Genomic DNA, 11,599 nt, shown 5'->3' with positions numbered 1-11,599 from the left:
GTTTACCCACTATAATACATTTCCGACAATTCCACAGTCAACATCAATGCACTTTGCAACTCGTGTGAAGACATGGCGTGTTGCTCCTCTGTATAGTGTACAGTGTACTGTACAGTGAAATAGCTCTATCTCGGTGCAACTCGTGTGAGGACATGGCGTGTTGCTCGTCTGTACAGTGTACAGTGTACTGTACAGTGAACTGTACAGTGAAACAGCTGTTGCTGGTCTGTACAGTGTACAGTGTACTGTACAGTGAAACAGCTCTATCTCGGTGCAAGTCGTGTGAGGACATGGCGTGTTGCTCGTCTGTACAGTGTACAGTGTACTGTACAGTGAAATAGCTCTATCTCGGTGCAACTCGTGTGAGGACATGGCGTGTTGCTCGTCTGTACAGTGTACAGTGTACTGTACAGTGAAATAGCTCTATCTCGGTGCAACTCGTGTGAGGACATGGCGTGTTGCTCGTCTGTACAGTGTACAGTGTACTGTACAGTGAAACAGCTCTATCTCGGTGCAAGTCGTGTGAGGACATGGCGTGTTGCTCGTCTGTACAGTGTACAGTGTACTGTACATTACAGTAATATGTTTCTATTTCGGAATGGGACACATGTACGCATATATACACTTTTTTGCTTAGAATGACCAATAATATGACCTCCCAGAATATTGACCTTTCCTCCTGGGTCACCTGTATAATGAGACTATTGTAAATGTTTACACATATAAAATCAATGTAACACATATCAACAGAACAAATCCTGATCGAAAGGAACAATATTAACAATGACATTTGTAGCTAATATTTTATCAGTCTCTCCTGCAAAAAATAAAACAGAGTCTTTATAACGATTTACTTTTAAATAGCTGTACACAGGGCACTGAGCAGGAACTGCACACGTTACATGACTTGCTACATATTAGACAACATGTAATGGACGTTTTGCTCGATACGCAAGTCTATATGAGAACTCCTCTTTGTGAATTTAGCATTCGTTGTGTATCATATGTTAATGTTAAATCAATTCGTTACATTAGAACCAGATTTCGTAACTAGACCTCAAATGTTACATAGACTCATGAAGTTTTCTACAAGTCTTTTATGATTTATATTTGTGTTCCATATTATATGCACTTATATTTTAGCGGGTAGAGCCGTTACAACGCAACGACCGCGTGATAAGCAAGTATACCAGAGCCGATTCTAGGCAACAGATCGGTAAACAAGTTCCCGCGGCAACGGATACGCATGCAACAAGAGAGGTACTGTTGGAAAATGTGTTTTATACTCGGTCCGTGAAATGGAGCTATAAGGAGGACAACTGAAGCAAAGAACAGTTCAGTTAGAAGGGAGCCGCCGTTCAGAGAGGACTTAAGTGCGGAAGCAGAAGAATAGTCATTGTTAGGATCCGTTACCAAGCAACTACTAGTGAAGACAATGCAGGTTGGAAAAGATTTAGGGTGTGCTGGAGTTACTTCTAAAGGGCGTAAAGCAGCGATGGCCTTAGAGTTATTTGTAGTCACGGCCTGTAAGTGGTCGATAAATCCAGTTATCAGAACCCTGTCTACAGCAACACATACTATGTGACAATATTTATTTAACGACACTGTCTGTAGATAAGACTAAATAGAGTCGGACGACAGAATGATTAGACTATAAAAATGAATCGGAAAGGATTATAAAGGATGTAGTTGTTGCTTAATTTAAGGTACGATCCATATTTTTTCTTCGACGATTAGGGGAAAACCATGGAAAATTCAGTCAGGATGGCAGGAGCACTCAGCTACTCTGAAACTCGATCACATTATTGTGCATACTTACAAATATACAAAATAAATAAATAACATCTTTCCAACGTCACTAAAATGGCTACAGAGAAAATAAAAAAGTTGAGTTATCGCTGTAACAGGCAGTGGCGGCCCACAGGTTTGTGAGACGTCGAGGCTAACATATTTTCTAGACAAATCGGCTCACAGATGACGGTGAGACCTTACGGGCCGGCCGCCCTTTAACGTCAGGAAGATTTAATTTCTTTTAGAGGCTGAATCGACCTCAGGACCATAGTGCGTCTGGAATGATTAGGTAAATTAAAATTATGCAGTAACTTCGAGAATTGAACCCGCGACCTTCCGGATTGTAGCCTAGTGTTCCAACCAACTACGCTACTGCGTGCCCCTACAGAGAAGGTAGCTGTTGCTAATTTTCCTGGCTCCAAACTGTCAAATACGCGGTTTCTACAGAAGACTTCCGTTGTTCCTAATTAAATATCCTTTGAATGAGAAAAGGTGGAATATTAAGACAATATATATTTTGAACTAGTAATGCGTTTGATGTTTGGGTTCTTACACCGTAAGCTACAGACTGTGCAACATTTTTCTGAAGCTGTGAGACATTTTAACTTTAAATCTGGGCCACCCTGTTCCTAACACAGGAACCTGTCCCTCCAGATTCGGGAAGTCTCGAATTTGAGAGGGTAAAGTATGATCATGAATTCCGCGGGACTCAGAATCCAGAATGACTGCGCGGGCGAGGGCCAGCAGCAATTGTAAAACACAGACCCATCATCTCGTTGGTAAGAGCCCCACATCAATATACCCGGCAACTCTCTGAAAGCAACAGAGATCTGGTGTTGGCTCCCAGATGGGGCTTCCCACTAAGGGAGACTGGCCGACTGACCGTCGGTCATAATATAACTTTGAGTGTGAAGCCACGCAGAACTGCATAACTAAATTATGCAGGACACAGGCAGAAGTAATCATACACCATGTAAATCCAAATGTACCTGCAATTGCACAAGAAGAAGCCAGGCATTGGAAATATGAGCCCTCATTAACAGGAAACCTCTGTATTTTTTTTTTCCTTGGCACTATAGCCCCAGTGGGCCTAGGCCTACCTCCATGAACTTCTCCGTTCACTTCGGCTTTTCTAGATCTTACACATTCGGTAGGACCCCTTGGGCGGGTGATCAGCTCGTCACAAGGCCTCTACCTGTACACAAACACAGAAAAACGCACACAAACATCCATGCCCTGAGTGGGATTCGAACCCATGATCCTGGTTTCCAAGCGAGCGAAGACAATACATGCCTTAGACCGCTCGGCTACCATGACCGGCGGAAACCTCTGTATAACTTGTATAAATGTTACTTAGTATAGAGCACTGACAAATGTTGTACAAAGTCCATAGTGACCTGAATGCCGTGACAGCACAGATATACTCGTGCTGAAACTACATTGCAACAAACGCGAAGCCTACACAGAAAGATAGTTCACTCCTTCCTTGATGAGATCTCTCGAGACCTGAAAGCAAGATTGACTGAGCTGGCGATGGCCAGAAGCAAAACAACAGACCGACCAACTCATGCCATGCAAAGCCGATGTTTTGAAAATGGCTTGGCAGTTGGTTATTAGGTCATGTGTCCCGTGGGACTTGGAACCAAGAATCACTGTGATGGCAAGGACCAGCAGCAATTTAGCAGTGTCAAGGCAGGCAGTTGCAGTAATGAGTTGAGAGTCAACAGTTCAGTTCAGTTAGTTGTGAGACACTCGCCAGCCGATAAGAACGTAAGCAACAAGCACTGTTGTCAACCGTTACCAGGCAACGGCTAGCGAAGACACAGGAGACTTGGCGTGTTCTTTGTTGAGAAGCAGAGGGCGCGAATTAATGAAAGGGTTATAATTACTTGTAGTTACAATTTACGAGAGCCCAATATAACAAATTATGATGCCAAACTCCGTTTCTAGTCGCTAACACGTGACAATACATACAGTAATGAAAAGAAACCTAAGTTAATATGTTGAGTTTACTAACAAACAGAAGTGATAAGTGCGTTTTGAATCTCAAAAGGAAGGAGGATATTTATGCATATTTGGATATGCTAGGAAATTATGCCTTTAATATCTTGAGAAATTAGCCAACATTACTTTCCAGCAACACTGTATGCGCCCCATATTTATGTGAGGTTCTACTTTCTCACTTATCTGCCACCGAATAAGTGATGGTTCGGGAAGACCGATATCTTGACCTTCCCGTTCACCGGATATCACTCCAGTTTCTATAATTCTAAATTTATGAAACGTGTCCTAGCTTGCATCGCTGCAACCATTAGAAAGGAACAACATGAAGGCTACATTTGCAGTTGCCCAGAGTACATTCCAATGGATGAAACAAGTAGTGAATTAAGGGTCAGACCTATGTCGAGCTACAGAAGGACATCTCGTCGAGATTAACGATTAACCCTAAAATTATAGGTCCATCTTACCTTATTGAAGAGATATCGGCATATGAAAGAGTGGCAACAGTGTGTTGCAACGTATATCTACTTAAGCATTCTGTTGTTATAAATCAAAATGATATTTTATTTCCGTCCTCAGAACATCATTATAATACTACACCAAGAAAGGATAAAATTGAAGAGCATATGAGCCTTCGAAAGCCTGTATAAAATTGTTTTAGTATCTCTGGCATAACAATTTAAATTTACTGGTTGTCCGACTTGGATGTTTTGGAAGCAATGTCTGCGTTGTATTTTCTCACAAAGCCCATTTATGGGTTCATTATTATTATCATAATGAGCATTCATTTTTCCCCCTGTTCAGAATTAAGCGATTAAAGTTATAGCCAATATTTGGTGTGCATTTTTGAGTAGAAACTCAATTTCTATATTTTATTAAGATAAATTTTAAGCCTCAAAATTCAGTTCACGTGTTCTGGGAAGGCGCAGGATATATTGGACAGGAAGTTACCTACAATGAAATTAAGCAAAGAGTACAGTATATTAATTGTAAGAACTTAAATTGTTAACAAAATGAAAGTGTCCTGATTTCGCTGCCACGGGGAATGTACGATGGAAAGTCAGTAAATATGTCACAAATGGAAGTAAAGCAGCTGTAATGGATGTAATGGGTTTCATATGTGTATCACTAGGTAGCAGCAGAATCAAGATTCATGACAGTCTTGGTAGCAGACGCGCACGTGCATGTTTAGAGGATTGTTTAAGTAGCCAAAATGGCGACCGAGCTTGAGCAGTATATTACCGAAGAGCAGAGTTCTGTTGTGAATTTTTGTGGGAAAAAGAACTCAATGCAAAAGAGATTGATAAATACATTATTCCTGTTTACGGTGAGAAGTTTTTGTCGCGTAAAGTGGTTCACAGCTGGGTGGCGTAAGTTTCCCTGATGACGAAGAAGGTGAAACGGAGGTGCGGAAGTGGCTGAGACTATGTTGCGGGTCTCGACTTACCGGCAAAGCGATGGGACAAGTGTATCAGTGTTGGCGGAGGACATGTCGAGAAATAAGTATTATTTTCCAGGTTCGAATATCACATTCTTTACGTTTCATACCTATTTGTGATCGATTTACTGACCCTCTCTCATATTTGCAGAGTTCCAGAATTATAAAATTTCAGTCATTCAAAAGAAATTTGTGATATGCTGATTGAATAATAGGGTGTGAGGAACTAAATTTCATTTATCCGACTCAGGATTGGGTCAAGGGTTGTACTCTTGTAAACAATGTAATAAACCTTCGAATTTCGTAAAGAGGTGGGACACTTCAAGGCCAAATGAGCAGATATTTGAAAATAATTCTGTTCTGCCGGGTAGGTTAGGCATTTATACCTATTTAGACAGAACAGGAGAAGTTTCTCTTTGTCGAGGACGTTTCAATTGCGGCTCATAATTCGCTGACGAAGAGGAACAATGTACGTTGCAACAGAGTGCATTTATAGATATACTCTGAAATGTATTTCAAACTTCGTCGAATCGAAGATGCCGCCCTCCCCTACCTAGAGAACGTTTATGATCTCCTGCACTCAAACGTTAGGAGGTAATTGCCTTGTGCATGAACGACACTTCTGGCAATTATGTCTCCTTTTCAAGAGGCTTCATCCTGTCAACTGGTTGTAATACAATATTTAAGCATGACGTTAAAAGAGCTCTCTGATATTCAGAGACAGAGGTCATTGATAGTACACCCTGTTATGTCAAGTTGCCTTGTTATGAAAATATGTTTCACGGTTGTGACAACATGTCGCCTTGTTATGGCAATATTTTCCTTTGTTATTACAACGTGTTTCCTTGTTAAGATATGTTACCAAGTTTATCAACCTCGTAGTCTCCACTTTACGGTTTCCGTTTTCGTTTTGGGGCAACGACACCATATACTTGGGTACGTCGGTTCCAACGTTTCAGAAGAAGATACTGCCTCCATCTTCAGAGCACCATGAAGATGCAGTATATTCCTGTGAAACGCTGGAAGTTAGATACCAGATAACGTGCTGTCGCATAGGAGACCACAAAAAGGAACTCCAGTCGAATCTTATATCCCATTTTCTGACATGCAGCAATCGCTCATCTTAATATCTTAACAGTTATGTGAAATGGGCAGCCAGTCCAAGTTCTGTGCTTGTAATTCATGATTGAAAATAAATTTGTTTAACCCTTAACAAAAAAATCACTTCTCTTGCTGCATGTCTTGTTCAGACGCAGAAGACAAGAGGAAAGACGACCAATGCGCACGACCGAATCATGAACGCTTAAACATAAAACAAACTTAGCAAAAGATATATGTCATTAACAAGTATGCAGATGTGGTCATCAAACTGACTGCAATGAGAATAATCGGGCACGAAAATTTTAAAATTAAAATACATATTTTACAAATTTTTTGACATCTCTCATTGGCTTAAGTGCAAGATTATTCTTTTCCTCCCCTTCCTTCTATTCCTGTTGTTCCCATTTGGAGCAGAGGTTATCAGTGAAACGCTTGTTTCACTTCAGTTTCCTAATCTTAGACACTCTATAGAAATCCTTGGACGGGGATCAGCCCGTCGCAAAACCACTACCTAACAAAAACACTTAATAAATACAGGCATTCATGTCTTGAGTGGATTCGAACCAAAGATCCTAGTGTTCGAGCGGGAGAAACCATTTCATGACTTAGACCTCGCGGCCACTGTGATCGGCGAAGTGCAAGATAAGGAGGGACATAAAATATTCTGTCTTCTTGGCAGAACATCTGCCTAATTCTCGCTAAGGACTTGCGTCAAATTTTATCAATTCCGATCGATGCCAAAACTGCATTCACTTTTTGAGCGTTATTGCGGGCTTATGTCTAGTTTTCATGTACTGAAAGTTACCAGGAGCTTCAGTCACGTCTCCACTGGACTTACGTTCTTACGACATTCTTTTTGGTAAGTTGTTTAATGATGCTTTCAGTACCGAAAGTGTGCAGTGTCAGATTGTGGGGTTACTGATGGAAGCGATTGTGGCCTAACCGAAGCATTATCCCACAATTAACCCCGAGGAACTGAGGAACACCACGAACAAATCTGGACGACGGGTGCGCTGGACGAGATTCAAACAAACCACCTCCCGGAAACAAGCCTGAGATTTTATTCCCAGATCAACTGTTTCGGAAAATCTCTTCTTGCTAAGAACAAAAGATTTAAAACCTCTTCATTTGGAAGGTAACGGATAGCAGTACTACTTCAAAAAGCGTATCAGGAGTTGAAAATATATTTCCCAGCCATTATATGAACTTGGCTTTTGGCCCAGATGGAAGAGGTCTTCATGCTGGTTCCACGTCGCTCTGGTCACTGTGATTACTTGCGTCGGAGGCGAGATTAGACCAGTGCGCCATGTTGTCCAACGCCCCCTCTGTCATGACGTTCAACTTCGGATTCATTTGGCCCAGAGACTAGAGTGAGGAAAATTAAAATTTATTAAAACATTTTAGTTTGCAATGTTGGCAGTTAGTATTTATATAGAGTGTCCCAAGGTGTAAGATCAATATTCTGGGAGGTCATAGTATCGGTCATTCTAAACAAAAATATGTAAAAATAGAGCCATTTCACTGTACAGACAAGCAACATGCCATGTCCTCACACGAGCTGCAAAGTGTATGGATGTTGACCGTGGAATTTTTGAAAACGTATTATACTAGGTAAACTGTATCAACTTTGCCACTTGAACAATAAGTACCGGTTTTAGAAACAGCACGTAATATCTCTTTCTTATAAACTATTTTGGAACTGTACAGTGAAATAGCTCTATCTTGGAAACCGTTAGGAATAAGACACATATACATATAAACTTTTTTGCTTAGAATGACCGATATTATGACCTCTCAGAATATTGACTTTCCTCTTTGGACACTCTGTATTCACAGTTATTAAAACTACATGCGACATTCTAAATAGATCCTTGACATGCCCCAAACTTTTAACTCGCTTGTCGGCGAAGTTAGTGTCAACTTTAGCAGATGGAGGTTGTCACATGGTCAGCCCAGACTCTGAAGCTGACCATTCGTCTGAAGCTAGTGTTAAGGTGAAGAAAGATGGAGTTATACCTCCACTCCCCCATATGTCTTCATGGCATAGTGCTTAAATAGTTAAACATAGGGACAGTTTTACCTTTTGATCAATAGACCGTCAGATTAGTTCTTCATATTATGCCACCCAGCAATCGATAAAAAAATCAAAATTCTGCAGCCCTGTCCAAAATGATTCGTAAAACTTATTTCTTAACTTGAATAACAAATTGGCCTGTAAGCACTGCTTAGGTCCTGGGGAATTTCCATGCTTGGAATTGACGTATCACTCCGCTTGTTTGGTATGTGACCCCGCCACAAATTCCTCTCTGTCTGATTATCATCTACAGAGTGTTCCTACGCCCCACCCTCCGGGAAAGTGCCCACACCTTGTAGAGTGGGAGGCAGATATCGGCGATCCAGCGGATCTGTAGCTGCGGAAGTTCGTGCTGTCGCTCCCGGTCCATGAGCGCCTGAGGCTCAATGTTCAGTTCCTGTCTCTCTTTGTCGCCCTGTACGATGAATTCAGCCGTGACCAGACGGGCCACCCGCTGCTGGACGTGCCAGGGCTTGGACGATGCGGCGATGTCCGATGCAGTCATCAGCATGGAGCGTAGCAGTTCCCTGTGTTCCTCAAGGCCCCAGCTGTACTGCCGGTTCTCCACCAGAGAAAAGAAGCTTGGCCTCAACCTGTAAAAGTCGACAAATTATTTCTGTAAGAAAGATATGTGATCCATAAGCTCATAATGTAGTAAAGTCTGTATAGATAAATATCTGTCTCATAATTTTCCTTTCCACAGTGGTCTAGAACAGGCATGTCCAACTTCAAATAGGTTGTGATCGACTTTTTAGTGTCAAAACTGCCAGTGATCTACCATCCCTCCTGTCGTCGTACGTCGCTTTAAGCAAAAATATTGGTAAAAATAACATGACACATGATGTTTGTTGTAAAAGCAACTAGTAACTGGGCTGTGTCTCTGACGTCTGTAGCTTCATCCAGTTGAAGGGAGAAAGCAACACAATTGGAACCATCTTTCAACAACTGTTCAGTTACGTTTCCACACATCATTTCTATTCGCCTCACAGTGGTGTTTCTTGATAATTAAAGTTCTTGGATAGCAGCTATGATCTCTTTATTATTTTTAAATCCGTCAAAAAGATTATCAGCTAATTCAAGAAAACACTCTTTTACAAATTCCTCTTCAGTGAAAGGTTTGCATTTTTTAATGATCAGATTGCTGAACTTGAAGGATGATTTGGTTGCATTGTTAGAAAGTGACCTTGGTTTTGCCACCAATTGTTGTTGAGCAGCTAATTTCGATTTAAGTTCTTTGAACTTAAATTTACGAATTTCACTTTTGGGTGAAAAATCAGCATCATACTTATTGCTATGGAGAGCATTATAATGACGTTCCAGGTTATCCTTTTTTGGCAAGAATACTGAGGCGTTGCATTTTTCACTATATTGAGGTAACTGTTTTTTTGACACACGCACACAGACGATTTCGAAATTAATAAATTAACGTGAGCAGAGCACTTACTGTCCCTTTGATTACACTGAGCTCATCCCCAACTCTATATTTGTTTAATGCACAGCAAAGCGACAAATCTCCACTAACAGCTAATATTATAATACGTCTCACTTGTTAGTTCAACATACGGGGATTCACAGTTGACTGGAGGGAGGGAACAAAGTGAATACCACATTCTGTTGATCACCCTTGCATCAAAACACACGCGGCTGACGATGAGTGATGAAACAAGAGCTCACGTGATAAGGATAGAGTAGGGACTTCCCCACAGTTCACTTAACACAAGCGTAAAGCAATTTTCACGTAAGCTACATAAGAAAAGAAAAATAGTAATGACTAATACGTATTTTCCCTTCAAAATCTGAATATAATCATATTATATTGCAAGAGAATTTACATGCTTTTCACGTATAATTTCCTTATAGACCTATGAGATCGACAAAATATCGTCCCGCGACCGACGCGTTTGACATGCCTGCTCTAAAACAAGGAGATGCTTTACCGCCACTGTTTTCAACGCTTCTTTAAAATAAGCCATTAGGAAGGTCCAGGGAAACCAGGTTGGAGTGAAACATCAACTGCTAGTCTATGCTTATGGCGTGAATCTTTCATTCATTCATCAGTAATCTGTTCACAGTCTCTTCCAAAACAGTTCCTCCACTTAATGCGATCTTCTGTTTTTAGAAAGAGACTATCCAGGAAAAGTGAAAATGTGGTAGTTTTTCCATTTGCTTTCCACATCGCAGTACAACAGCCGTTCAAACCACTCTGGTCACGCCTGTTGCTATACGAACTTGAACCATCTCGAGCATCATTTGCTCTGTGCTTCAAGTCGCTGCTGATGACGCTGCTTCCGGCATCAGTTTTTGGTTTTTGGTGTCTCTCTTCGTCTGATGCCTACCCTTTGACCTGTCCAGCAAGGGAGGCCCTGCCAGTAGCTACGCTACCGCTGGTATAGCTCTCAGGGTCCTTGGCATACTCAAACCCCCTCACCACGATAAGGTGGAGACACCAACGAAGGAGCGTGAATCTACTGGATGATAATATAAATACTATAAACAAAACACAGAAACATTAATTGACGCAAGTAAGGAGGTTGGTCTAGTAGTAAACACAGAGAAAACTAAGTATATGTTGCTGTCTCGTCACCAAAATGCAAGGAAAAATCATGGCATAAAGACAGGTAACAGATGCTTTGAAAATGTGACACATTCAAATTAATGAATTAATAGAAGGCAGAGGAAAATGGAAGTTCTAAGAAAAGAACATGCCGAGTGCCACTTTTAATTCCCAAATTGCATATGGACTATCCTCATATCGAATGCCGGACTCCGTGATGTGAAACCGGTGATTAGCCCGAGCTGTTACATGAACCCAGCATGCAGATAATTACTTTCAAATCCTTTCCTGTAATGTATCTTCTCCTTTACCCAGAGAAATACAGAGTTTCACTTACTGGAAATAAACGGACAAGTCTGTTGCGAGGATGCTGTGCTTCAGAACTTTCATCACCTTCGAGTAATTCTCCGGAGAGAGGCCAGAGAATATGTTGTGGCTCTGAAAATAAAGCAATTATCACTTTAGTCGGAACAATTACACGTTGAAGACTCAATTACTTAAAAGGGGAAAACGCAATAGAAAAACTAGTTCTGTTTCTTCGATTCACTTGAACATCTTTTCCAACCACTGAAGTCGATATTGGGACAGAATGAATGTCACTTTCACAGGAATTTAACTTATTATTTTGGGAAAATGGAGA

The 11,599-nt window shown here is 41.1% G+C and overlaps 1 protein-coding gene and 1 long non-coding RNA gene across 2 annotated transcripts in view; one reads left to right on the top strand and one right to left on the bottom strand.

Moving 5' to 3' along the window:
• Nucleotides 1-3,086: 3,086 nt before the first annotated feature.
• On the top strand, nucleotides 3,087-5,235 carry LOC117282889. Its single transcript, XR_004513801.1, has 2 exons — nucleotides 3,087-4,216; nucleotides 4,249-5,235. It is a non-coding gene; the product is annotated as an uncharacterized LOC117282889 (long non-coding RNA).
• Nucleotides 5,236-7,369: 2,134 nt separating this feature from the next.
• The window catches only part of LOC111871721 (dual 3',5'-cyclic-AMP and -GMP phosphodiesterase 11A), a gene marked incomplete at its 5' end in the record, with an annotated part of 50,814 nt that continues 46,584 nt past the window's right edge, over nucleotides 7,370-11,599 (bottom strand). Inside the window, 3 exons of the mRNA XM_023865013.2 lie at nucleotides 7,370-7,696; nucleotides 8,698-8,998; nucleotides 11,297-11,397. Of these exons, the coding sequence (XP_023720781.1) occupies nucleotides 7,568-7,696; nucleotides 8,698-8,998; nucleotides 11,297-11,397 (531 nt within the window). The remainder of the gene's footprint in view (nucleotides 7,697-8,697; nucleotides 8,999-11,296; nucleotides 11,398-11,599) is intronic.

Source organism: Cryptotermes secundus, unplaced genomic scaffold, assembly GCF_002891405.2.
Source record: "Cryptotermes secundus unplaced genomic scaffold, Csec_1.0 scaffold514, whole genome shotgun sequence".
In the NCBI taxonomy this organism is placed as follows: domain Eukaryota; kingdom Metazoa; phylum Arthropoda; class Insecta; order Blattodea; family Kalotermitidae; genus Cryptotermes; species Cryptotermes secundus.
Note: the sequence above shows the minus strand (reverse complement) of the source record. Positions and strands in the feature narration are given on the sequence as shown.